The 27,737-nt window shown below is 45.7% G+C and overlaps 3 protein-coding genes and 1 long non-coding RNA gene across 5 annotated transcripts in view; 1 reads left to right on the forward strand and 3 right to left on the reverse strand.

Annotated features, from left to right (window-relative positions):
* LOC132243272 (uncharacterized) overlaps nt 1-3,411 on the reverse strand; it is a 30,779-nt gene extending 27,368 nt beyond the window's left edge. The window contains exon 1 of the mRNA XM_059733425.1: nt 1,710-3,411. Within this exon, the coding sequence (XP_059589408.1) occupies nt 1,710-1,758 (49 nt within the window). The 5' untranslated portion in view covers nt 1,759-3,411. The remainder of the gene's footprint in view (nt 1-1,709) is intronic.
* A 127-nt stretch (nt 3,412-3,538) lies between these two features.
* On the reverse strand, nt 3,539-14,289 carry LOC102573849 (hepatitis A virus cellular receptor 1 homolog). Its single transcript, XM_059712939.1, has 8 exons — nt 12,733-14,289; nt 12,551-12,607; nt 10,256-10,600; nt 9,119-9,175; nt 7,937-8,007; nt 7,135-7,258; nt 6,577-6,616; nt 3,539-5,961 (listed from the first exon to the last, which is right to left on the reverse strand). The coding sequence occupies exons 1-8, from the start codon at nt 12,773-12,775 to the stop codon at nt 5,868-5,870; spliced, it is 831 nt and encodes a 276-aa protein (XP_059568922.1). The 5' UTR covers nt 12,776-14,289; the 3' UTR covers nt 3,539-5,867.
* A 100-nt stretch (nt 14,290-14,389) lies between these two features.
* MED7 (mediator complex subunit 7) lies at nt 14,390-16,231 on the reverse strand. Of its 2 annotated transcripts, none has more exons than XM_014609997.3 (2): nt 16,177-16,231; nt 14,390-15,204 (listed from the first exon to the last, which is right to left on the reverse strand). In XM_014609997.3, exon 2 carries the CDS (start codon nt 15,186-15,188, stop codon nt 14,496-14,498), a length of 693 nt encoding a protein of 230 aa, XP_014465483.1. In that variant the 5' UTR covers nt 15,189-15,204; nt 16,177-16,231; the 3' UTR covers nt 14,390-14,495. The 2 variants fall into 2 exon arrangements, with proteins under 2 accessions (XP_014465483.1, XP_014465479.1); XM_014609993.3 differs by lacking the exon at nt 16,177-16,231 and adding an exon at nt 16,077-16,162.
* A 28-nt stretch (nt 16,232-16,259) lies between these two features.
* On the forward strand, nt 16,260-17,977 carry LOC132243360 (uncharacterized). The gene is made up of 2 exons (XR_009454834.1): nt 16,260-16,386; nt 17,576-17,977. It is a non-coding gene; the product is annotated as an uncharacterized LOC132243360 (long non-coding RNA).
* The last annotated feature ends 9,760 nt before the right edge of the window (nt 17,978-27,737 follow it).

Below are 27,737 nucleotides of genomic sequence, written 5' to 3' on the forward strand. Positions count from 1 at the left end.
TCGAGTTCGACCCCCTGCATAGGCAGGAAAGAGCACTGGGTCCATGAGCACTTACACTGTGAAGCAATAAAGCAACAGAGAAAGTACAGAAGTCACTGTGGAAACCACCCACCATCCCTGCAACTCTTCAAAATGTGCCCGACTGCATTCCAGTTTCGATGTACCATTCTCTTTCTGTAGCTGGATTACACAGCTGACCAGCTCAGATCAATGGGTGTTACAAAACACTTTAAAGTTGTCCAGAGCCATTGGATTAATCAATAAAACTAACGTCAAAGGTCTATTGTATATAATGATGTAGCTAGCATATAGCTATTTGCAGAGAGATGCAGCCTACTAATACCAGTCTGTAATTATTCCATGGCTTTATGTACTTACCCCATCTCCAGTACAGTCACTCCTTTGTGCTAAGTTTGTTAATCAAAATTATCTGAGATCAGATAACCCAGGTAGGACTCTAAGTCGCCCCTTGGATGGACGCCACTGTACCATGAATCCACCAGGCTACCCAGAAAGTGAGCTTTGCATACTTATTCTTCCCACTTACATTACAGATAAAACAGTGCTTTTAATGTAACAGTGCCTAGAAACACTCAATCAAATGAAAAAGAGTGGTACCAATTATCTACATTTTTCACTAGTCTTAACAATGTCCCAAACAATTTTTCCAGCTGATATAAGTTAGAGTTCATTTAGGTGAGAAAAGGAGCTCAAACATTGGTGGGGGTTAGTTACCTATAGCCAACTATGCCCTCTTCTCTTGTGAACACACGTTTAAACATCTTGCCTCTGGATTCAGCTGCACAAGGTTGATGTGTGAGCATTAGCTCTTTTCCTAAATGAAACCAGCCACTTCTCTAATAAACCTGTTTTTGCAGGGACTTTAACACAGTGATATGAAAAGTCAGTTCTGAAAACATGCCAGATTAGTAGTTAATGCTAAAAAGGCATGAATCTCAATTCTTAACGAGCAACCCAGTCTCATAAAATCAAAGGGAGACAAAGCCTGTAGCTACATGTCTGACACACAGAGCCAGATCATACAGCACCACTTGATTTTGTATACAGAGAGTTTTGGACTGACAGGAGTAGGTAACCCATTCATTAGCTTCACCACGGTGGCCGTCAATGTTCCCTGCGGGGAAAGCTGGTCATCTATCATAGTGCTACATTAAAAAAAAGCAGCAGCTTTGTCATGGCAGAAATGAAAAAATTCACTCTCTTTCCTAAAAAACCCCTAAAAAGTCACAGCTGGCTGTTATCATCATTGACCAACTGCTTTGTCTGATAAATCCACCCAAACATTACTCTCACTGAAACAGGAAAAGTCCAGAATAGAAACAGGGTACTGATAAATGCCTTTTAAGTGAAACTGTCTTATTGTAAATGCTTTTTTAAAAGCCCTGGCTTCCTCCATCTCTATTCATCTGCATATCGGGCGAGTTCTACACAGAGACCTCTCTGGGAAAACTTCCCATGGCTTCTGCTTGGAAGGCTAAGTTTCCAACCCTTGGTTTTTATTTTTAAAAACTGGATGCTAAATTAACTCAGCAGAGGTCTATTGACATTGTGCACACTGCAGTCTCTCTGAGGCATCGCCATCCTCGCTAGCAGGGATCTCACCCATACAGTTACCCTACAGCAAGATCTACATGCTCACTACCCTGCAAGCAGCATCTGCTATTCTTCTCCGATTCCCATGTCATTACCTGAAAATAGGACCAGGAGAAGCCACTTCAGGAAGAAGCAGAGTACCATGGTGGTGACAGAGGAGACCGAGGAGAAATGTCTTGTTCAAGTTTCCAAAGGGCACTTAAATTTGTTTCCAAAATGAACTTCAACTTTCACTTCCCCTCCGTCACACAGGAGGTGTCAGCTACATTTGGCCCAGCGTGTAGTGCTCCTATGTCTAATGAGGATCAACGTTTCCTGAATGAAGTCATCGCTGCAGTTTATTTGGTCTTTACTGACAATTAGCTGTGGCTGAAAGAGTGCTGAGTGCTTCCACTCAAAATGCTAACTGCTGGGTGGTGTTTCAAGAGCCGTGATTAAAGCCTGCTTCACCGTCGCACCGAACAGTCCCGAGTATGTGATGTGCTAACCTACGCTGGCTGCTGAACTCAGGTCAGGTCAGTACTGCACTCACTGAAGCAAAACCTTAACAGCCAAGGAGCAATTGTTGCAAATATAGAAAAAACTTAGCTGAACTTAGCAAGCTAAATAAAGGAGCACAAAGAAAATGTGTCATGAACTTATTGCAATATAAAAAAAAAACCAACCCAAACCCTGACAGAATATGACCAGGATGCAAACCTAAGAGCAGGTAACTTTTCAGAAATGTGAGAAACCAGATAGAATAACTGAAAGGGCTTCCCCTCTTTGAATAGGCAGCATAAGCTGCAAACCATCGTGACCTCAAGTAATCGTATTTTACCAGTTGCAGTTTCATTTCACACAACCAGATGTGAAGGAAGTTTCTTTGCTTTCCTCTGGTCAGGTCTTGCAAGCAGGTGCTGCTGTCTTCTCAATCTCTTTTGACTGAAATCCAGTTATGGTGACTTTTCAGGTAAGTAACTAGAGGATCAGTGTATTTTAAGATCCTATCCAAAATAATGGCATTAGTGGCTTTCATCCCGCAGAATTTACCGTAAAGACCAAGTCACCAATTTCTCACACGCCTCTGCCATGAATTTAGTTTCTAAAACTTACTGGACTGACTGCAAAGCACTCAAAAGAGTTGGGGTGTGAAACCCATGACCAACACCTCATGCTTTCAATGAGGCAATGTGAGTATCACAGACAATGAGGGTGGGAAGGTCACATCTAGTCCAACCCCCTGCTCAAGGCCCAACTACATCATCCCAGCCAAGACTTTGTCTACCGGGGTCTTGAAAACCTCCAAGGATGGAGACTGCACCACCTCTCTGGGTAACCTATTCCAGTGCTTCACCACCCTCCTCGGGAGAAAATTCATCCTAATACCCAACCTCAACTTCCCTTGCTGCAACTGGAGCCCACTGCTCCTTGTCCTGTCATCTGTAGACATACACCATTTGGTTTTGAAGCTTAAATGTCACAGATCCTAATGCTCATTAACAAACACGCTTAGACTCTGGGGCTAGCTTAAACACGTGCTTTATACAGAAGGTGCAAAGTAACAGACTCCTCAGCTGAGGAACCTTTGTTCTGACAGTCTAACACCAGCATTGTCTCTAGACCCATTCAAACCATTGTTTAGCTTCAGCACAAAGCACGATTGTGACCATCCCCTCTCCTTTCAGCTGTGGCAAGGCAGGCAAGGACTGAATGAGCACAAAGGGATGCAGCTGACTACGGCAGGGTAGGTATGTGGCCGGCTGGTCTTTGGAAGCTTGCATGGCTCGTGCCCTGGGATATATTTTTGTGAGTAAAGGGTCCGATTTGATTTCAACTGAAGTGAGTAGCAGGTTTCCCATTGATTTCTGTGGGGAAAACATCACACTCAACAACTCATTCCAGGCAGTCTGTCGACTCCGAAAACACTTTATTTTCCTTGTGCAATACATTCTTTTTTTTTTTTTTTTTTAGCTATAACTTGGTGTCACTGTAATGACATACCGAGCTCAAGCTAAAGGGAGTGACGTTTTTTAAAAGTGCACATGCTTTACTGGATTTCCCCAGAACAAAATACACGATCAGAAATATCTCAAGAGATTTTGAGATCTGGCTGGCATTTTCATTTGCTTGCAACGAACATTAGATCCTTCCCTTCTTCTGCCCGTGTATTTGTGGGGGACAAGTCATAGCAAGATGGGCAGTACATCGAACTTCTGCAGCCTCAGTGGAGAGAAGTACTCAAATGTTCTTTTGTGGAGAAGGATGTGGATATTGAACCAAGATGACATGCAGAAACCTATGGTACCTCTACAGGACACGAAAAAATAGTCATGGGGCGTGTGCGCGTGCATGTGCACACGCATGGGGCATATCTATATATCTAGATCTATAGATACATACACACACACGTTAGCTGTGTTTTTTGGAACATCCTACCTCCTGCAAATGCCAGTTCCTATTCATAATGTGGTCCTGGGTGGCCTCTATGTTCTAGGTTTTTTTGACAGGAGGAGGAAGCACTTGACATGCGTTTCCAGAGTAATGTGTGCTTAGTCACACTGAACTGAGAGGAAAATTACGTAAGTGCTGTATGTATTCCAAGCCTGACCCTGCACCAAGTGCTGAGCCCTCTCTGCTTCTGTTGGCTCAGCTGGGAGTTGAGAGACTTCAATGCCTTTTTGCAGGCACTCAGCATCACCAGCCAAGGAGGCAGCTTTAAACCACAATGCAGTACAACGTCTGTTTCTTGAAAGACTCACAAGAATAAACACCTCAGCCATCACAGCTGCCACAGACTAGTCAAGCCCAGACCATCACCGTGCCCACGCATGCCTGCAGCACAGCAGGGGACAAAGCAAGGCAGAGACCAAGCTAGATATGAAAATGGACCAAAGCTGCTCACTTCCCAGTTGCTTAGTCACTGTGGCACTTGCTCATGTTCCACGTAAGAAACAGATGTTTGCAGTCTGAGGTGAACAGCACTTACTCCTACGTTACGTGAATGCGTTCTCAGAGCCAGGGGTCAGCTAAGCAGACAAACTGGTCAGCGCCTGTGAAGTCAGACTTGTTCCTTTGCTGAAACGATATTTCAAACTTTGGCTTTCAATTTGCTCACGACTTTGGCGTGCTTCTCTCCCTCCAGCTGGTTATGCTTTTTCTTGCTGGTGCCAAAGACACCCTACACATGGCCAGTGCAGAGGTTAGCACAGGAAGCAGCGTACTTTGTGCTAGTTTTGTACTTCCAGACCAGTGGTTTTCAACCTGTGGTCCGCTAACCCAAGGGCTTGCAGACTAACTAAAGGGTCTGAATTCACAGACTAAGGGGTCCTGATCGATCAAAACTATGTGAATATACCCACATTTACCACTCAAAGGGGTCTGCACCTCCACTCACAATTTTTTAGGGGCCTGCAAATTAAAATACATTGACAGCTATTGCTCTAGGCAAATACCAGGGTTGCCTTCCCCACTTGTGGCCAGTCATTAAATTGCTGTATCACATATCTTTGGATCCTACATGACTTCAAGTCCACCAAGCCTGAGTAATGTCCTGGCTTCTCAGATGCATTTGTGGTTCAGGCTCCCTAACTACCACAAGGCCATGGGATGTGAGACCCCACAGGACCAAGCCCCATGACCAGATTAGTGTTGAACTTACTGAGTCTCCCCAGAGATTGGCACCTGGTCTGCCCAGAGCTGCATTCACATGGGTACTCCAGTTATAGTGTCACTCTGTAGGAATTATCTGGTAATTGAAGAAACCCCCATTTGTGTTCCAGTTAAGTGGGAACTCCCTCATCTCACCGGCAGCAAGCTCCCCTCTGACAATAGGTCACCCTAGCCAGAGAGATCCTTCCCTTGTCTTGTATGCACAAACTTGGCTCCGACCACGACAGTGGGACAAGTGCCACAACACTGGCTGAACTTCATGTGCTCTACTCCTACCTCAGTTCACAAGAGCCAGTAAAGCTGGTCAAAGTCAGTTGTTCTTGCAGCCACCTTGCTGACTCCTCTTGCCTCTGCAGCAGGAAAAAGATGCTCCTTCTTTACTCTTTCACAGCAGCCCTTCAAGCTCCCCACAGACTAGTTTGTACTTGCTCTCAGCAAAGGACACAGTAGATGGTTGTACACCAAGTGGGGAATCTAATCCACAGAGCAGGTTTACAAGTCATAAATCTCACAAAATAAACTTAAAATCATGTGCTGACTCGAGACTCATTCCCCAAACCTTCACACACACACACAGTGTGTGAGGACAGGCATGCTGCCCTTTAACTTAGTGTATAAACATTTTCTCTTTGAGGGATCCCATGTTCCAGGATGAACTGGACCTCTCCCTGTTCTGAGCTGCTAAATGAGACTGGGCTGTAGAGAGAAGAATAGAGACAAAACAGAAATGTCTTAAGAAAAACAGAGCAGGCCAGGCAGCTGAATCCACCAGGAAAATAAAAAGTATATTTTTTATTATATAAGTATAGCGACACTCGCTAAACAGGAGTTATCATAACTGAGAATGTCTAGGCATTTCCTGTCTGAAAGTCTCTTGCTTGGCATTACAGAACTTCTTTCCCAGTCCTGAAGGATACTGTGTGCCTGAAAATGTGCCTAACATCTCTGTCTCTAATTACAAAGCTTCTCAAATAAAAAATGTAACCCAAAAAACTTTGCTTCTTGCTTATTTCCTGGACCATTGCAACTACAACAAGATACCTATTAACCCTATTAATACAAATATACATAGTCCAACAAGTAATATAAATGGTTAGATTCATATTTTTTCCTTAACTGACCAATAGTAATGATTTGTTTAATAAATCCCTTCCCTTTCTGCCATTTTATTTGCTGTTTTCTCTGCTGATATAAAAAGGCAATTGCATGGAGTCTGAGATGCTGTAGGACTATCTGTCCAGAACTGATAGTTAGAAGACGGAGAGCTAGACTGCCTTCTTACAACGACAAACAAAAGGGGTTTGTTCTTACCTTGCCAACTTCTTCCTCCTATGTTTGCAGTGTACGTGCCCTGTAAATGATAAAAATAGGGTATAATATTTACTGGAATATATATTCTGAAAAGCAGCGACTACCAGGAAAAGCAGCAAGGGAGAGGATTAAAAGGAAATCGAAACCCTTTAAACATTAGAGGGGAAATTCACACCCACGGGTTATCCCCATGAAAGTGCTGGTTGAGAGCCTCCAAGAGATAGTCCTGGCTGTAACTGCCCCAGATCTGAAGCTGTTTGGGGCAATTACAGCCAGGACTATCTCTTGGAGGCTCTCAACTAGCACTTTCACTGGGGTAAACCCATGGGTGTGAATTCTTGCTCTTATGTTTAAAGGGTTTTAATTTCTATTCTTTAATGACCAGTGAGAGCTAGGGTAGCAGAGTGTGAAAAGCTAACAGCAGCAGCTAAGGAAGTGAGTCAGGCAGCGTGGGAATGAGACAACTCCCCAGCTGCTGTTGATGACCAAGATCGTGGGCAAACTAGAGAAACAGAACTAATAAAGGTCCTTGCATTATCCTCTCTACAAATTACTCACATTCAAAGATACCCAGAGCCACAACTAGAATGACTAGAGCCGATGCACCAATGCCCATTCGAATGTATTCCCTTCTCTTACTGGAGTATGCCACTGATGAGGGAGGGAGTGAGGTAGATGCATTCTGTTGAAACAAAAACCAGAAGTGTATTAGCCTCAATGACTGAAATCATCTATGCATCTTGAAAATCACTCTGTCCTTGTTCAACTATGTAAGAGGTAAGGCACCCAGTATGAGATATGGTCCTGTTTCCAATGAGTTGCTACATCTGGAAACTTGGATCAGAAACCGTAGAGGTCTGTGTTTAAGTTTTAGGATATGAATTTCCAAGGACCCTGCTGAAGCTGGTGTGATTTTTCCCTTGCTAAGGTGATATGAGAATAACAGAATCAGTTCCTTAGGCTTTTTCAGTGAAGTGTTAGTCATCAGCACTATTTCTCAGGCAGACTAATTATGAATAGTTCTTTCTCAATCCAAAAACAGCACTGCAGAAAATGACCTGGAGGAACAACAGAGTCACCACTTAATTTGAACCATTTTACATTGATGCATTAAATGACAAGAGAGTTCTTTACATCTCTAAGAGTTGCTGATTCGGAGTTTGAGGCCATACTGGTTTGACACTGGAGTATGTTTTGTGGGCGTATGAAGCTACTGGACAAACAGAAAAAGCAAACAGAAAAATGTGAATAACAGCTCCTTCCTTCTTTGCATTCAGTCAGAAGTTTAGTTGTAAAACATTCTATTTCCCCATAAGAAATACAACTAACTTAACAACCCCACTGCTCTGGATGTGCTTACTAGGAAGCTGCTGACAGTCGAAGGCCATGCTGATGTGACGGTAGAGAGGATTTCACTGGCAGTTGAAGCACCTGAGTAGAGAAAAGGTGAGCTGACATTACTTAGCACAGCTAACCATGCTTTCCTTCTTTACAGCCACATGACTCTTGCTTCTCTGATTATCTGACATGCCCTGATGAAAACAGACGGGTTTTAGATCAGGGAGCAAACGGTGCAAAAGTGCAACAGGAAAGGAGTACTGCACAGCTTATGCAAACAAAGTCTCAAAATGGCCCAAAGCATATTTGTAGCATTTGAGCTGACTAAACTGGGAAACATTCAAAAAAGCCACATGTATCACACATCAGTTTGATGTTGCTTCCCCAGATCAAAGCAATTTATAACATTTGAAATGCAGGGCTACAATCTCAAAGAAATACAACCATCTGTCCCCTTCTGAGGCTTCCTTCTTCATGGTCATGCCCATTGCAAAGAAAGCAGGCACATGTATGCTCAAAATAAAAAATAGCCCATGAAGAGCAGAGGACCAGAAACCCATGAGTGCTGAAATGAAGGCTTGCCTCTCTGCAGCCAGAACAGGGATATAACACAGTGTGAGATAGCTTTCATTTCATTTTCTGTTTCCATCTGCAGAAACAGAGGATGTTGATTATGTCATGACACTATACTTCTCAAACTGACAAAACCCAGATCAATAAAAAACTGTGTATGCCGTTTCTGGTTTTAAGTTTGAAATGAAAATAATGAGAACGAGATGTCTTATAGACAAATTATCTTGACTGCCAGAAATTTTTGTAGCAAAGCCCGGCAGACACTTATAGACCTCCCCCCAGCCCCTCCTATCCCCACCTACCTAATATCTTGAACATAAATCCCATGGGAACCTATTTTATACCACAAACCTGAGCATAAACAAGCATTTAAGGTCCAACAAAACACACACAAGCCTAGAACAAAATACTGACATGAATGAGTCAAGTTACTCCTGTGCTTATATGATGGCAGCATAGCATTCTCTTTCCTCATTTCTACATTGTAGTTACAGGCTTAGTTCTGATCACAAGAGTTTCGCATAATTCATCTACTGCATTGGTCCCATATGTTATGTTGTTGCCCTTTCTGAATCCCAATGCAAAGCAGTTTACAGACATTAAAGATGTGGAGTCCTCTACTGATCATTACCTGAGGTGTCCTTGGAACTGTGAGTTGAAAGGCCTGTAGTGGAGATTGTAGTTGATGCTAAAGACCAAAACAAAACCCACACACATTACAACACACACGAGCCAAATCATGGTAACTCAGTCACATTTCATTCTGCCCTGCTTTAGCTTTCCCAACCAAAGCATAGGAGTGGATAGACAAAAAGACTGCAGTCAAACAGGTGATGTATGATAAATTCTGCCCCCACCTCCAGCTCAGCATGATTTGTTCACCTAACCACAGGCTGTGTAGACCAACTGGGAGACCTGAACCTTTTCAGATTCTGCAAGAGGAGGCTGAGAGGTGATCTCGTGGCCACCTACAAACTCATCGGGGGGGGGCCAGAAAGAAACAGGGGATACAATGTTTACCAGGGTGCCCGTTGGGGTAACTAGAAATAATGGCCACAAACTGGAAGAAAGCAAATTCAGATTGGACATCAGGAAAAAATTCTTTATGGTGAGGGTTGCCAAAATATGGAACATGCTTCCAAGGGAGGTGGTGCTGTTTCCTTCCTTGGAGGTGTTTAAAAAGAGATTGGACAGACATCTGACCCTAGTACTCTTTCCTGCCCAGGGCAGGGAGTCGGACTCGATGATCTAATAGGTCCCTTCTGACCCTAACAACTAAGAAACTATAACCACATACTGGATGTGTCTACATGAGACACTTACTGCACAGTAGCCTAATAACACTGCACAGTAGCATGCCAGGCAAAACCCATGCTACTACACTACTGTGCAGTAAGCATCAGTAAAAACCTGTGCGCCGGTGCTACTGCAAAGTAACACGAGCACATTTAGTACTTATTCAAGTGCTAAACTTACTGTGCCATAACTATGGTGGATTAATAAACACGTAGACACGCCCATTGTGAATGCTTATAAGAGCTGTGTCTCATAGCACACAGGAAGCAAAATCACCATCACTAAACATTGCCTCTTCCGGCATTAGTGGCAAGCACAACTTCATCTAGGCAGTTACAGCTGTACCTCCAAAGTCCCTGTGATTCACATTGCAGAAAGTAATCCTAGTATTTCTGTCACAATCGGTGTGATGCTATCAGCTGCCAGGAGGCTGATCCTGCAGGACGCTCGTACAAAGAAGAGCTGTGCTCACCTCTCTCAATCACAACGTCCACATTCGTTTTCTGATCATTAAACCACCCGTGGATTTCCACGCGGCAGCAGTACGTCCCTGCGTCTGCTTCCCTTGCTCTCCGGATGGTGAGGGACACGTCCCCTCTCAGCATGTTCACAGATAACTGGTATCTGTTGTCCTGCCGCTGTGTCACCCTCCTGCCGTCTGTCCAGAGAATTAGGTTTGAACACTGAGAATTAGGACAGGGCCCCCGGCCCCAGCACATCGTGGTCAGGTCGCTCTCTGTTTTGACACTGTAGCGGCAGGACAAAGTGACATCCTGACCCACCACGCCTTTCACTGGAGATCCTGAGACCGAGGAACCTGCAGGCAAGGAGACAACTGGAGTTGAGAATGGGATAGTATAGTGTGGAGGTTATAAAGGAAACAGGCATGGACCAGTCTTCTAGAAGAGGAAATAACTAGAAGCAAATAATGATATAGAGTTTAAGGTTGAATTCCCTTTTGTTCAACAGTTGTGTTTAACATTACCTAGTGGGCAGATTTTTTTGAGCTACATCTACAAGGTGAGCCAAAGACTTGCATATCACTCGTATCCTGCTTGTTTATTAACTTTCATCTCATTTAAGAGAGGCGTACAGGATACAGGGTAGGGATTTATCCAGCACATTCAGTTGCACCTTCCTTGCAAACATTGTTTCAGGGCAAGAGGCTGGCTTAGTGACACCAAGCCTGTGAAAATGTACAGTTCTTTCCAGCAGTGCTAGGTTTCTCTTTCCTTGTTCATTTGGTGCATCAGTACATGCATCATGAAATAATACAACAGACAAAATGCAGAACTTACTTTAGAAGTGTTGTGGAAATCTCCCACAGACCCAGGAGTCACATTCCTGTGTTTCCGCTTAAGAGTTAGCTTTAACACACTCACCCACTCCACCTAGAGGTCACAACTACTACCCATTTCATATCAATTACAATAATGACACATTTTCTATGATTTTCTGCTGGTATGTTGTAGGGCATTTGCTAGTGCAAGCAAGCCTATCTTTGATTCACGGGCAGATAAAGCATAGACAAATACAGCAATTGCAGCAACATCAAATGATACCAATGTAAACAATGCCACTTATGTCAGCTATTTCTTTAGCAACATAAATGTAGCAAAAATGGTTTCAACTTAACCCTGATGGAAATAAAGTTACAGCAACTTAGCTAATTCATTGCACTTGATTAGCAGTTGCATTTATAACAGCCAATGTGAGCAGCAGCTCCTTCTTCCCTCTCTCTCAGTTTAAAGGCAGAGGTGAGGATTTTGGTGGTTGTTTTCTTTTAATGGACCAACAGGTGGATTTTTTCATATCCTTATCCTTGCTGAAGTCAGTGGATCTGCTAACAACCTTTCAGGTTACATTTAAAGGCTCACTTGTTTAATGAAAGCTGAAACAATAGAAGACAGTGGTCAAGGCACAGACGGACATGTAGAAGCTGAGCCACATTCACAAAGGGTTTGTACTGTGACAAAAGCCACAGTAACACATGAAATAAGCTGTTCTGAAAATATACTCAATCAATACTTAGCAGTAACAAAATAGCTTTCAGTTTAATCTTTTATTTGAAATGAATAAAATGAATAATTTCACTTCCTAGATTGTAACTGACCGTTGTATTTTAGGCAGATTTTAGAGAACTGATGATTAAACACTGTCCATTATTTCCACATTTTTAGTTCTTCTGAGTAAATTTGGTTCTCTTTCAATGTCAATTTTGAAAATGCGTAACTTTGCTCGTGCCAGGAATGGAAAAAGTTATGGTTTGGGTTGAAAAGTACTGAAGATCACAGCAAAAAACCTCTCTAATGGGTGAGCATATTTGTTTTTAAAGAATGCACCAAAACATTAAATTGCATCCAAATAAGGAAAAATCCAGAATACAAATAGATGAATAAAGCTCTTATAAAAGAATGAATACAGTTCTGAATGACATAGTTAAATACAGTTCGAAATGACATAGTTCTCAATCGTCTTTAACTAACAATTGTAGGCAGAAACATTACTTATAACCAAGAATTATAGACAGCACTGGTAAAAGCTCACATTTGAAACAGAGCCTTTCATTTATTTTTATGGAAGAAATATTTAATAGCTGTGATGGTAAATTGCAGATTCCATGACAAACTAGAACACTACGACTCCGCTTTCTAGAAGACACTGTATTTAGTCTATACTTAACTTCCCTGCAGTGAACTTGGGAATCTTACGCATTAATTATAAACGCTCTATCCGCTACTGGTCACTCTTACTTTCCTTTAGTTACCTGCAATTAGGACCGTTAGAATCCACTTCAGCGAGACGAAAGGACACAGAGTGACAACTGAAAGAAAGCAGAGAAATTCTATGTTCAGGCTTCGCAAGAGAATGTTAAAAAAAAGCAAGCGTTCATTTCTTAGTTTTTTAAATGCCAATCCTTAATGGTGTTGTAACAGCTGTCATACTTACACCTGCTCCCAATTGAGGCTGACTTTTCCTGTAGCAAATTCATTGTTTCAATTGTCCTGACAAGTGCTGGGGGGAAACAACCTACTGTTGACTGTGGTTCAGCTGTGAAGTACTAACTTCAATAAAAAACTGTGGCTGAAAGAACTTACAAAGCCTGCTCTATTATCTGAAGCAGAACTGAGACTTGAGGTTTGGTCTTATTTACGCTTGCAGCTAACCTCAGCATTTATGCCTAAATTCAATACAACTGAGCTTGATAGTTTAAGCAATTGAGGAAGTAGAAATGTGAACCTAATATGTGTCGACAAGAACTTGCTATACTGCCTTGTTATATTAAATGGTATTTAGGCAGCTTCCAAAAATGTTGTGGAATACCAAGTATGCTTGATTATTCTCAAAATATATTTCAAACAACTGAGAGACCTAGTTTGTTTAAGTCCCTTTGGAAATCCAACAGGATGATTATGGGCATCTTTGTGCACTTTTACATACCTTTGAAAATACAGCCCAAGTTTTATATTCCCCAATCTAGAGTCAGGGAACAGAAGGAAGGGGCAGCTTTCCTTTGGTGCCTCTCTTCACAGGGTCAGTAACTGGCATAGCTCTTTTATAAAGACAATCAAGACATCTTATGGTAAGCAATAAAAATTCACTCTCTCCCATTTACCTTTTGTCCCAAAGAATTTTCAGTTCTATTACTTAACTGATGCAACTGGATTTTATAGTTAAATTAAGCCTCTGCCATGGATTTAAGATACTGAAACATTTGATTAGCCCTTAAATCAAGGGACCCTGTAAGAATCTGCACAAGTTAAACTTTTAAGTTGAAAAGAGCTAATGACTGGGCTAAATCTGCCTGCCTTTATGCCAGGTCTGACTCTCTGCTTTCAGGTGCCTAAATGGTAAGCACAAATGCTCTCCCTTTCAGGTATTTTCATTCTGCAAAGGTACATGCCAGTAATTAGCAGGAAAGTAGATATTCCCTCCTTTACAGTAATAAGAAATATTTAGGGTTTGTGCTTTCAGGGGTTTTTGTGTATTTGAGAGACTAATGTTTATTGCATCTTGGAAAATACAAGTACATTTTGGCACTGCCATTCTCTTCTATACAGATGTTATTGTAGGCTTACTTATGAGAGAGAGTAGTCTAACATCAGTCCCCTGATAAATAAAATTTGTTAAGATGTTTTACAATGTGAGGAAAAACAGTGATTTTTGCAGCCACTATTAATAGATCCGACAGTAATCAGCTGTTGTTTATAACAGAATATAACATTTAATAGAAATAGTGGAAATGCAAGTAAAGTACCTTCAACGTTTTAGAAATGGGTCAGAATCTGGAGCATTCAGTAATTTCTCCATCTTTCCTCTGCTCCTACATTTTATAGAAATTCACAAGATAGTTTTGATTGAAAGATGAAAGTATTTATTGAGAAGTAAAACAAAGCCATCACATGAGCCTTACTTCACTGAACTGCTATGATGCACATTTTCCCCACCCATCAACATGAAACATTATAGAAATTTTTACTTTTCTGTTCTTACGACCACATGCAAATAACACCTACAACACAAGCAAACTCCATCTGCTTGAACACCTGCAAAAAAACCCTACAAAAAAAGACGTGAGTTTAGACATTTATACATACCCACACACTTAAGTTTCACGATTGTTTTTATTGGTACAGATAGAGGCAGCAAAAAGTACATTATACAAGCTTCAATATTAATCCCACTTCTCACCCGCTACAAAGAGCGTCCTTTCATGTCATTTCATCAATAATACTACACATCGCCGCATCTTTGTCTAAAACCTGATCTTTCTTACAGACCGAGCCTGCTCTCTGCTGTTCGTTCTGCCCGATGCAACTGCTGCCGTCATCCGTATCCATGGGTTCAGTTTTTATCCCCAAACCTCCCTCAGAATGAGGTAAGTCATCAGGCAAGGAGGTCAGGCAATTCTGGATCATTTCTACAACCCGCTCCAAATGCTTCTGAAACCTCTCGGCCGTCTCGAGACGCTGACGCTTCTGCACTTCCATCATGACCCGCAGCGTCTCTCTGGCCTGGTGCGGACGATACTCATTTATAAGATGATGGACGTGAACAAAAAGCAGCTTCAAGTCTTCCAGCTTCTCCTCTCGTTTTATGCTGCCCGGACTCCTTATCAAGATATCCAAGAGGTCCAAGAAGTTGACCAGGATGGACATATTGAGTTTCCTGAGCTCCTTCTTGTGATCAAACTGCATGGGATGCAACCGTTCGATCCCTTGGCTTTCCAAGGGGCGGATAATAAGATCGTCGCATTGGAATTGGTTACCAAACATCATGTAGCTGTCTTTCACGGGCGGCGGGGGCTTCGGGGCCAGCCCCTTGCGAATGTTTTCATCTGTATATTCCTTTATATATTGCATCGGAGGTGGAGGCAGAGCGCTCACTTGCTGCGGTTCCCCCATGGTGGCAGAGAAGTGCCTGGGGTGTAAAAAACAGCCCGTAAAACACCGCTCAGACCAACTGGAAAAAAGGAGTTCACGACACAGGGACAAACCCGACGATACCCCTGAGACCAAGCGGGACGTAACGCAACCGACAGGAAGTCAAATGCTCCAGGACGCGGGTCGTAGAGATTAACACCTTTCAGAGGTTGGAAGGAGGGGATATTTACTTCTCGCACACGTGCACTTTTCTTACCCTGATAGTTCTTTAAAGAAATGTCATTATTTCTTTGTTTTTATTCTCGAAGAATTGGAAGAAACCAACAAACATAAATAATATGCATCGAGTGCGGCGGGGGGGGGGGGGACACGACACACGGTGATGCACACACAGAGCTGGGCGAGCGCCCGCGTGGAAACCACCTCACCTCGCTCTGTTTCTACGGGGGGTTATTAAACGTGCGGCAACCGTTCTTGGGACAAGTCATGCAAGAATAGGGACGGGGCGAGGCTGGGGTGGACACAGGATCCTGGTCAAACCAAACCTTTGTGATCCCATAAGGGGGGATCGGGGGACACGTACACTGAGGGGAGCAGACCCGCTCAGAAGGAAGGCAACATCTGGGGGACCAACCCCCCCAGCCAACATCTGGGGGACAAACCCCCACATTTGGGAGACCAACCCCCCCGCCAACACCTGGGGCACCAACCAACACTTGGGGCTCCCAGCCAACATCTGGGGCACCAACCCCCCCCTCCCAGCCAACATCTGGGAGACGAACCCGCACATTTGGGAGACCAACCCCCCCCCATCATCAGAGGCACCACGACCCCCTGCCAACATCTGGAGGACCAAGCCCCGACATCTGGAGGAGCAACTCCGCCCCCACCAACATCTGGAGGACGAACCTCCCCGCCCCCGCCAAGCTCTGTGGGCAGGCCCGTCCCGGCCCGGGCTCAGGCCGCCCTGTCCTGGCGCCGCTCCGGCCCCGGGGCCCGCTGCACACACCTCCGGCCGCCGCGGCGCAACTTCCGCTCCGCCCCGATTGGCTGAGGTGGCTCAGGGCCGGCCACTCCATTGGTGGCCCCGCACGTCACTCACCCGCTGTTCCCACCCCCTCGCGCCGCTTCCGGAGCGCGTCGGGCGACAGTTTCCGGGCGTGCGGCGCACGCGCAGTGGCCTGACCTGGGGGGCGTGCCCTTGCCCGGCTGTTGTGCGGTACAGCCCCACCTTGTGATGCCCGGCGGGGAGGGGGAGGGGCGATCCCTGGCTCTGCCACTGACACCTCATGTGACCTTGGGCACGTCCCTTTACACCGCCTGCCACCGACTCCCATGTGACCTTGGGCACGTCCCTGAGCACCCCTCTGCCACCGACTCTCCGTGTGCCCTTGGGCGCGTCCCTTAGCACCGCTGCAGGCAGGCTGCGGGACACGGCTCTTCCCCCGGGCAGGGCAGCGGTGCAGAGACGTGCAGCCCAGCCTGCCAGGCGTCATCAGGGACCCCCCAGCACCCCGGGGGCATGGAGGGCGCCTCCAGCATGCACCCCTGGCCTCTGAGCGCCGGCGCCTGCTGGCTGCCACCACGGCATGTTCTCTCTCGTGGCAGCAGAGGGCAGCAGCGGCTTTGGTTTGACCAGAATCAATTGGTTTCCTAGGGTTGTCTCTTTAATTGGGCTCATAGTTGGTCCTCCAGATGTTCAGAGGGGTGTTCATCATCCAGATGTGTGCGGGGGGGGGGGAATAGTTGGTCATCCAGATGTTAGCGAGGGCAGGGAGTTGGTCATCCAGATGTTGGGGGAGGAAACAGTTGATTATTGAGATGTGAGTGTAGGGGGAGTTGGTTGTCCAGATGTTGGCACGGCCGGGGGGGGGGGGCAGTTGCTCCTCCAGATGTTGTGGCATTGGTCATCCAGGTGTGTGGGGGGCAGTTGGTCATCCAGATGTTAGCGAGGGCAGGGGGAGTTGGTCATCCAGATGTTGGGGGGGGGAAGAGTTGGTTATTGAGATGTGGGTGTAGGGGGAGTTGGTTGTCCAGATGTTGGCGGGGGGGGCACTTGCTCCTCCAGATGTTGGTGGGGGGAGGAAGTGGAATTTAGTTCAAGAGTTAATGATATCTTTTATTGGATCCAATAAAAGAGATCGCCCTAAGAAATCCCTGAGAATAAACCAGCAAGAAGGGACTGGACCCGCTACCCAGAGGAATAAAAGAATAGGGCCAAACAAACCTGGCTTCTCCCAACGACGCCCATTTGCAGCCTGTTTAATTGACTGCCCCTTCCTAAAAAAAATATTTGGAAAAGTCGGCACGGGCAGCAATGTCGTTTGTAAATGTTAATTATTTCAGTTGCAAGAGATGAAAAATAAAATAGGGATTCATTTCACATAAAAATGTTTTTGCCCGTCCAGTTTGCTGATATCCTCCAGACCGAACGCAGAGGCAAGAGCAGCGGTGGTTATGATACGGTGCCGGCAGCTTGACCTGCGATCCATTTCTCCTTGGAGCCTGGGGATACTTTTTAAAGCTTGGCTTTGTGACTGCAGGGGCTCAGATCATGCCCCGACGGGCGCTGCAAGAGCCCGGGCACCATGAGAACGAAGACGGCGCAGCCTTTCGGCTTCGGAGAAGTTTCCAAGGAAGTGTGTGTTGTCACTACAAGCGGTGCCCTTGTTTTCTGTCATCATTCAGCCCTTCAAGTGCTGCCGCCACCATATACAGTAGTGATGGCAATCACGTTATCTGCTTCATCTGCGGTTCCTGTCCAGCTCATTTCCCAGAAACATATTGCCAAATAAAGGCTTGTCCTGGCAGCACTGCTTGAATGTTTAATTACGTGCTCTTTTGTCAAATCTGGGCTCAAATGTTCCCTTTCTTTGGTAAGACACCAGGCCCCAAATCACAGTTATTTTGTCCCAAAGACAGCTGGTGATTAATTGTGTCCAGTTTCAAAGGAGCAAAGTCTGAGGTTCCCATATCTCGATGACATTTTTCACCTTCTCTTGCCTACTGGCAATATTGGAGAGAGGGCCGGCCGTGCTGGATCTTTTGACATCCGGCAATGTGAGTTAATTCAGTCTTCCTCATACAAAACCACTGCCCAAGTGACAGTATAACGTCACTGATGGTATCGTTGCCAGACAGGAGGTTCAGACTTAGGCAGCCGGGTACAGAAAGCTTTTTTCTGCACACAAGAATTTTTATGGGCAGCCATGGTGGGCAACCTGATGCAGAAAAAAGCATGTGACAGGATAAGAGTGGTTTGACGGTGTTTTTTCAAGCATTTCCCCCCCTTGCTGCTCGCTGTGCCCTGCACTCAGCTTTGAGGTGTAGGCGTCATGTAGGGCATTATTTTTAAGCGAGAGTTTTCACATGTGAATTCCGATAAAACCAGAAATAGTGGAGCATAAGTGGCCCAGAGTCACCACTGCATGCCTACATATCAAGACCACTAAAGCAAGTTGAATACCAGCGTGGAAAGAATCAAGCGGATTAAAAGAGTTTGGGTTATTACAAGCTACCTCTATGTAGGAGAAACATGGGGTTGCAATGCAAAGAAGCACAGTCCTGGGGATAACGCACCAGTCTGGTGCCAAGAGATAAGGGATCCATGCTCAGCTCTGCCACAGGCCTTTAACAAAGGTCCTGGACTACAGACAAGGCATTGCCCACTGCCTCTTGAAGTTGGCTTATCCGCCCTTGTATTTAATACTCATTGGGTAATCGCAGAATCCAGGGCATGCTACTATTCAGCACGGCATCCGTCTCATTGATCCTGATCCTCTGGTTCGTTTCCCTGTTCCTGCCCTAGGCACCTTCTGCTCCTGGCTCCAAGCGGACCAGTTTCAAGAGCGGGGTTGGAGAAGGCTCAAGGCCATGCCTTGCCCGTGGCCTGGGGGTGAGAGCACTTTGCTAGAAAGCAGGAGCTGAAGATGCCAATCCCATTGAGTGCAGGAGGTCTAGTTCCCGGATATCACGTTCCTTAGGCCAGGGCCCTGACTATAAGGCCACTGAGCCAAAAGGTGGGAGGATCTGCCTTCCCCCAGGGTTTTCCACCACTCAGTTTTCAGTACTTGCACAGCAGTACACACATGCCCACGCAGTGTAGCCTGCTGAGCACACGCAGAAGGGAAATGCAGGGAGAGCAGAGGCGTGTGCAATCCAAAGTGTGCACATGCACCAAAAGTGGCAGATGCAGCTACCTAAGTGCCACGTCAGCATGTGAAGGTGGAAAAGGATTTTACCATTACTCTTTCCAGGTTAGCGCCAGGGCCATCAGGATCGGCAGAAAGATTCCTGAGGTCTTTTGCCTCATTTGTAAAATGCAGCTAATAATGCTTCCCTTCTCTCACCCTCTCTTATCCATCACCATCTCTTGTCTCTCACCATCTCTTGAAGCTGTTCAGGGCAGGGACTGCTGCTTGTTATGCGCATGTAGTGCTGGCTATCCAGACAGTCGCTACAGTTTTCCCCATCTCTCTGAGGGCCCCTGAGTGCAACTTCAGTGCAAATAACTAATAACTTTCACACAGAGAAAAGTCGGCCCGTTGCAAAATACTTCACGGTCAAAAACCTCATCGTCTCACCTAAGAACACAGAGATAGGAAGACTGTTTCTAAATCTTAAGTTGAAAAAAAGGGAAATAAATACACCTCCTCCAGTGACCTGCCGAGGGATACCAACAGCACCGTGCAAGCGTGGGGGACTTTCTGGTTTTGCACTACTGCAACGCAAGTTGGGTTTGATTTTACACAGCCTTGTACTGAGAGTCTCCTACAGCCTCTTGGCAGAGCTGTCACATGCTTTGACTGCACAAAGCATATTGGGGAGTCTAATAATCACTCAGTTGGTCTAATTAAAGATATCACAACCACTTCAAGAACCTTGCCTGCCTATTGGGGAGTCTTACAAAAAACTAGAACTCTTGGTTGGGAAGTCTAGCATGTTGCCTTTTAGGACACGTTTATGAACAAGACTCCTATCTGGGTGTCTGTTTGTCTCACTAGACAACAGATTTGCACTGAGTGAGCTTGTTAAACATCTGCAAGTGTAGCCGTAGAGCCCGATTCTTGAATGACACGGTCCTTTCAGCGCTTCTCACATGTCAAGCTGGTATCTAATGGTCCTGAATATGCTGTGGGTCCTCCCTGAGGTTTCTTCTTCTGCATGTTGGGCTCTTCTTTCTTCAAAAGCTTTCATTGCACACTTAATAAGCTGTCTCCAAGTGCTTCCATCCTCAGCAGTCTTCTCTCAGTCATTTGGCTCACCATTCATTGCCTTCATATCACTCTTGTGAGCCTCTTTGAAATGGAAATTAGGAACGCCTGTGTGGTCTCCTTCCTGTAAAGGGTTCTCCATGCAAGAAATCCTCGGGGAAATGGCCATCGTCCATTCTCTGTGTATGGCCAAGCCATCAAAGTCAACGCTGACCAAGAAGAGAGTGGATGCTGAGTGTTGCCGGGTCTTTGGTTGTAGCCCTGCCGCTCACACTGAGACACTCGTGCCTAGACCCACAGATCTGTGGTTTGTGTCTTGGCGACTTGCCTGATCTCACTCAGGAGGCCACGCAGATGCAGCCTCCGATCTTCTTTGTGGTCTTCTTGAGTCACTTTCCTCACTGGGGAGCGTAGTCACCAAGATCGAGGCGATAGAGATACCAGTTCAAGAATTACATTGGTTTCCCTCCCGTTCCTGGTAGCCAGATGGGCGATTCTGAGAACGAGCAAGAAAGAACCAGCCGACGCACCCCGAATGGCTGAAGGACCTTTCTGCAGGGTTTCCAGAGAAGAAGCTAACCCTTAGCTAGAGGTACCAGGGATAAATGTCATCTTGGGAGTCAAGAGAAGTGCTCACTTCCCCCATGCATTCAAGCTCCCTCTCTGGGTTTGTACATTCCCCGCTGGAAGCTCGGTCTTATTAACCATTGCATTAATGTAGCACCCACGAGCCTTGGGGTGGACAAATGACAGCCAGTGAGGACTCACCACTGCTCAGCTGCTTCGTGGTACCTGCAATGAGACTTAGCCCTCATTGAAAAGCAAAAAGCTACCCCGGGTTAGCCTTTAGTAACAGCAGGTTAAGAGCATGCACGTGGAGCGTGGCAGTGAAGCAGCTGAGGCACATAAGTCCTTACCCCTTCTCAGCTCACAGCATCTTTCTACGTGTGCAGACCCCTTCTCTGCCAGGGTCCCTTAATGCAAGATGCTAAATCGATGCAGAAGGAAAGGGATGGGCTCCTCCTAAGCCAGGGGTGGGCAAAATATGGTCTGCAGGCTGGATCCAGCCTGTCGCCGGCCTGTGGCACTCCGCATGGGGCCGAACCCCGCCTGGGGCAGCCCACGCCATGCTCCACCCTGCACCCACCCAGCACAGCCTTGGCCCCAGCCAGGAGGGGGTTGCCCAGGGCAGAAGCAGGCTTGGCCCCATGCAGAGACCCACGGGGGCAACCGTGGGCTGGATAGGGTGGGGGGGCAGACTGCACCTGCCCCACGCTGCCCAGGTGAGCTCTGCTGCACACCACAGCCACCCCCAACACCTCCCACACGCAATGTACAGGAGTAAGACTTTTATTTCAAGCTGCTAGGCAATTGCTTCTATACACACTGCTCAAAAAACCATAAATCAGGACTAAAATATGTTTTAAAATAAATTTCAAATATGTTATAGGAGATGTTTGGTTTTTAATATATGCTTTGGTGTTTATCTAGAATTTGTTCAAATGATATCTTCTGAAAGGTTTTCTGTGTGCGGCCCTCGACGGTTCACCCAAACTCATTAAGGGGCCCTCCAGGCGAAATAATTGCCCACCCCAGCCCTAAGCCCACATCCTCAGTTTCTCTCTTTTAGTAAAATATACCCAGTGATTCTTTAGCACTGCTACCAGGCAAATTTGCATCATTGCTGTTGTCTTGTACTTGAGCAGAATTAGGCTCTCACCGTTAATGCCACACAGACCATTCAGATGATCGTTAAGGTAATGGCTATGGGCTCCGTGAAGCAAGTAGCACCTCCTCCAGCCCTAGAGAAACACAGACCCATTTTCTTCCAGCTCTTTGGGAACGTCTGTCCTCTGGAGCATGACGGTCTCTTCCTCTGTTTCACAACACATTACGTTTTGAGGGCTCCTGCCGTCTGGGAAATAAAGAGCAGCTACACACCTCTTTTTAAGTGAACAGGGAAAAAAAAGGGAGAAAAAGTACCGGTGTGCAGCAAAAGCTGACTCTCTTGGGTGCATTTGGTGCATGTCTAATGCTCCAAAATAAATAAATAATGCTCTCTTGGGTGCATTAGACCTTGCTGCTTAGAGTGAATTTGTGGTGCAGTGCATGTTTCTCATTTCCAGGTGCTTCTGGTTCGCACACATTAAACATTTCCTTGCTGCGGAGAAGGTGTCTGCACCCTTTGGTAGGGGACAGAGGCTGTTTGGATTCCCAGGTGGTCATTCAGGGGGTTGCTTTGGGCCAGACTCCTGTCTGCTGACTTCTGGAGTCAAGGACCCTACTTGGTTATCAAGCAGGTCAATATTGGATCTTCGCCTGGTAGCAAATATGTGATAAATGACTCAGAACTGACAAGGGAAGACACTAAACACAGGCACTTTTTGCCCTGTACTGAAAGTCTTAGCCTGCCCTCTTCATTTCATCTGCCTTACCTCTTTATCCTTTGCTCGTAAGGGCGAGATGCAAAGGAATCCAGGTCTGTATGCACTTGTGCTTTGCTCAATGCACAGCTAAGTGGCCAGCAACCCACACAAATTCAAATAAGTAGTGCAGAGAGCCTAATTGCTACCGTCTTTGATTTGCAGCAGTTCAATGCGTCGAGGTCGTTTCACCGCTGTACCCAGTGGCCTTGCTTATCTTCCATCGGGGTCGATGCGGTACGGTGCTGCTGGGACCTGGGCACTGAGACTACAACCCTCTTTGGACAGGGCTCTCAGACCACTAGTTTTTCCTTGTGGTATTTTTGTGGAAGAGAAAAAATAGCCAGAAATGGAAGGGGTGCTCTTGCAAGCTGCTGGGGGAAGGCCGGTTTGTTCTCACTGCAATGCATGCTGTTCCTGTGCAGTTCCTCCATGTGAAAATTATGTCCCCTGTACCACTGCCAAGGGCAGGGAGCCCTGGGGTGATCTGCTCCGGGCTCATAGCTCACAGGTAATGTACTGTACTTTCCAGGCTTTGATCTCTGCATCCAACTTTGCCAAGATCCCAGAAATATTCAGGGCACAAGTCCTGCCTTTGGATCTAGGGGAGCAGCTTTCCCTGGTGATGAGAGGAGCATGAGTGTGCCCAAAGGAGATGGACAGAGAGCATGAGATGCCAGGGGTTCATCTGGGCCAGACTCCTTCCTTCCTTCCTATTGTGACAGCCCTTCTGCCTCCTTCCCTCCACCTTTTTCTCATGCACTGAAGAAGGGATCCCAGGAGAAGGCAGCCAGCTCAGCGAGAGACACAGAGAGACTCTCACAGCCCCCTTTAAAACTTAAAATGACATGAGCACACCTGGCTGATGATAAAGCCCTGCAGTGATTATGGCCAGATCCACGAGGCAGGGGAAGGGCAAAGCTGCCTCCAAATACCTTTCTGTAGAGCTGTCAGCTGAGGGGCTTTCATTCATGTCAGGCAATGCATCACAAAATTACTCCACTGACCATGAACGATATACCCAGAGAGAAGTGGGCATCTGATAGCAAGCTCCTGACTTGGAGAGTTGCGTCTGACCACAGGACTGCTCCTTAAAGAAAGGTCACCCGAAGCAGACACAGGATATCTAGCCCCCAGGTTGAAAACTGCCAGGTATCCAACCGAGAGAGCCAATGCATTGGCTGTCTTTTTCTTTTTTTTAAAGAAAACAAAACCTGCTATATATAACTTTATAAATTTCTCTGCCGCCTTCAGGATACCAGCACTGGTATCAGAGCAGGATGTGCGGGTGGGGAGATTTCCACAGTCTACAGTGATACATGTGTAAACTGCATAATCTCTGGGTAAATCCCCTAAGAAAACTCCAATCCATAAAACAAAGGGTTTTTTTTTCAACATTGAAAGGGGGTAGGGTGCAAGAAGCAGCGAGGGATGGAGGAAGGTGAGAGAAAAAGGAAGCACAAGTAATGGAGTCGGGGCCATAGGTACTAAGATAAACTGGTATGAGATCTGTGTTCAGCACCCAGCAGCTTTTAAACACTTCATTTGCATTCAAGTCAGTGCAGAAGTATGCAGTACTAAAGGGACTTGGGGGGACATTTCCCGACGTGTAGGACAAATCTGAGTCCTCTTTTGAAAAGCGACAACCACTTCAGACCAGATTTGGAAAGGCATACAGCCACCTGCAGCGATCGGTCTGTTGTCTGATGGGATGCCTAAAAGAATTAGGTGCCTGACTCCCAGAGAGGTGTCTACCTTGCTTATGTAAATCCCACCAGGCTCAATTTATTTAAGTGCCTAAATAGCACTGTAAATCTGACCCTTACAAGGTGTAACTCCCACTCTGGGTGCAGACACGTGGTATATTACTCCCCTAATAATCTTCATCCTTGGGGTAGCCTCTGCATAGAGCCCAGCTAGTTAGGAGAGCTGCTTGGAAGTCTACCACGGAGAAAAATCTGGGGTTAAGTTCCTCCATAGTAATTGTCATGTGCCCATGTCATGACTTTCAATAAGACTCAAGCTCTTACTGTATTTAGTTGTTGTAAAAATAATACTTTGGCTCGTAGGCAGACAAGGTTCCTTGGGTGAATTTGATATCTTTTATTAGACCAACCCAAATGGTTGGAGAATAGTTATTAAGCAAGCTTTCGGGTTCAAAAACCCTTCGTCAGGCTCAGGAAGTTTCAGCAGTTGGTGTGTGCTCTTTTAGACAGTTATAGAAATGTTACCTGTATTGCTATGGAATTGGGGTGATGTTGTAGTCATGATGGTCTGGGAATGTCATTTATGGCCACATTTTGGGTCTTGTTCATTAAAAAGTAACATTGCAAGGATATGTATTTGATAGATGTACTTCCCCATCGTTTAGGAAGCTCAGGCAACAGGAGCGTGGAAAGAGACTCTGAAGCCAACCCATCCCGTTTCGCTGCCCAGACTAAGTGACAGGCAGGGGGGAAACGTATGAACAGCAGTACCTTAGATGTCTACCACCCCGCTAATGAAAGTGGCTGGCACCCTACAAGTAAGAAAGTTTTAAGTAGATTGATATGGCCAAAACAGGTACCAAAGCGGAGGGCCCGTATGTAGCAACCTAAATAATTAGACTGAGTTTCCAAAGTCAGGTCTCCCTGCAGTCACCTCGAGTCTCACAAATTTAACAGTCTCCACTGCCTTGTCTCCTGCCTTCATTCGATCCCACATTTGGCCCTGGCTGTCTGATATTTTAGAGATAAAACCGAACTACTAATCTTTCTTCCCAAGTCCTTGTGAGTTTGCGCCTTCTCTCCTAGTCTCGATCTGTCTATCGTACGCCCTGTCCCTTAGAGCCACCATCACGAGTCATTTTGTACTTCTGTTTTTCCACATCCCAGCTGAAACCATATCATTTCGTTCTTTCTCCTCTTCATCTCCCAAGTCCTGCCTTCTTCCTCCATCCATGGAGTCCAACCACATGTTTGGTCCTTGCTTCTAGCTGGCTGTGACTATTGCACTGTCTTTCTTTCTGGCTGCTAACGAGCACGTGGATCATTTCCTGCTTAATTGCAGCTGCTGGCCCCCCAGCTTCTGCGCTTGATCAAGTCGTGCTCTCTGCACATCCCTCCATGGGCTCTCCAGCGCTTATCACGCTGAGATAATCACGCTTCTTGTCATCGCTCCTGCTACACCCCCCTGTCAAGCATCTCTTTACTGCCCACATCCTCCCTGCTCGACCAGCCCAGTCTTACCACCCTCAGCTGCCTGTTTGTTAGCTTCTTATTTCTGTCCCAGGTTTTTAGGGTTCACTGACCATTGCACACCTCCATTTCCTGCCTGCCAAATGAACCCACTACACATGGCTTAGACCAGTGGTTTTCACCCTGTGGTCCCTGTGGTCTGCAGGCTATGTCTAAAAAGGCTGCAAAAGATGACCACGATCACTCAAAAAAATCACAATTCATAGGGCATTCCACACCTCCGTTCAAAATTTTTTAGGGGTCTTTAAATGCAAAAAGGCTGAAAACCACTGGCCGCTCTCGTAGGTAGTCTGGCACTAGGTTGTGGAGTTCACCTGGGCGCAGCTTGTTCAGATTTGCCTTTCTGCAATGCCCAGAGCACACGGCGTAACCATAAAATAATGAGAGACATATACAATGTGATCGTAAATAAGGAATCGTGACTAAGTAGGTTATGTTGTGTGAACCTCTGAGGCCTGATCCCCAAATCATCCACAGTGGTGAAATCAGGAGAAAGTGCATTGAGAGCAACGGCAATCAGCTCCCCTGCAGAACCGTAAGGTTTCCCTGGAGCTAATTATCATTTCATCAAGGAGGTACAGAGACGGCCGGCAGCCCTTCTGGTCTAGCACACAAAGCTTCTGCCTATGTGTAGAAGCACTGTATCACTTCTGCAAGAGAGACACATGGGTAACTCAGGCCTAATTTGTACAACTCTTCTTTAACAGTCTCCTATTCTTCCATTTTTCATGGTATTTTTTGCAAAATTCCCCTCCTGATTTTATATGGCAGGTCTCAACTCTTAGGGGGAAGGCAGAATCTCTACAGGACTTGAGCAGAAGACCCCCATGATGATTGATTAAGACGCTCCTGGAAGGCTGTACCCAAACTCAATGCAACATGCAGCAGCACAGCAGGTATATTCTGCAGGGATCTTTGCATAGCAAACCCATGTTGAAAAATATTGCTCCCAAGCTCCAAAAGTTTTGTGTGAATTCATCGAATGTGTCACAGAATAGCCCCAGCAACAGAACTAGGCTCTAACATCTAAAAAAAAAAGTCTTTATTTTTAAGAGTGTCCAACTTCTGCTTGAGAAGACACCTTTCTCTACCTGTGCTAATTTCAGGCCAATACAGCGCTTTCTTTGGAGTTGGCAGACATCCTCAGAAAAGAGTGAATTAAAGAGAGGTGCAAACTGTCTCCATTCATTTTAGTATGCTACAAACCCTGAAATCCAGGGGTGCTATTTGAAAAGGCAACTGCTTGCAATAATGCTACAGTGGAATAGTTGTCAGAGGGTATGTCTACATGTTCATTAGTGCGCATTAAATGTAGTGCCTCCATTCTGAAGTACTAGAAAAAGGCACATTAACCTATTTTAATCTGTATTAGTGAAAGCGCACGGTTTTTATGACAATGTGCATTAAAATAGGCTAATGCGCATTAAAGTACATGTGTAGACATACCCAGAAAGACCCAGCTAACGTTGTTTGGTGACACAGCCCATTTACCTGCTTGTCTTTGCTCAAACCCCAGTTGTTTCCTTCTCATTGTCCCCTTTTCCATTACCCAGCAGCTTCTACTATGTAGTTATACTGCATCAATACCAAGGCTACGATGCGTTGACACATAGAAGTGAAGCACAATTAATCCCAATTGATATCAGATAAAACGACGAATGAATTCATCTAAAGCATTCTCTGGTTTTTAATTCTCCT

This window comes from Alligator mississippiensis, chromosome 9 (genome assembly GCF_030867095.1).
Source record: "Alligator mississippiensis isolate rAllMis1 chromosome 9, rAllMis1, whole genome shotgun sequence".
NCBI classification, from domain to species: domain Eukaryota; kingdom Metazoa; phylum Chordata; order Crocodylia; family Alligatoridae; genus Alligator; species Alligator mississippiensis.

Coding starts and splice junctions, on each gene's coding strand:
- LOC102573849 (XM_059712939.1), bottom strand. CDS start 12,775: ATGAATTTGCTACAGGAAAAGTCAGCCTCAATTGGGAGCAGGT. Junction 7,259..7,936: donor CGACTGTCAGCAGCTTCCTA/GTAAGCACATCC, acceptor TTGTTTCAACAG/AATGCATCTACCTCACTCCC. Junction 5,962..6,576: donor AGGAGGAAGAAGTTGGCAAG/GTAAGAACAAAC, acceptor TTCTCTCTACAG/CCCAGTCTCATTTAGCAGCT.
- MED7 (XM_014609997.3), bottom strand. CDS start 15,188: ATGGGGGAACCGCAGCAAGTGAGCGCTCTGCCTCCACCTCCGATGCAA.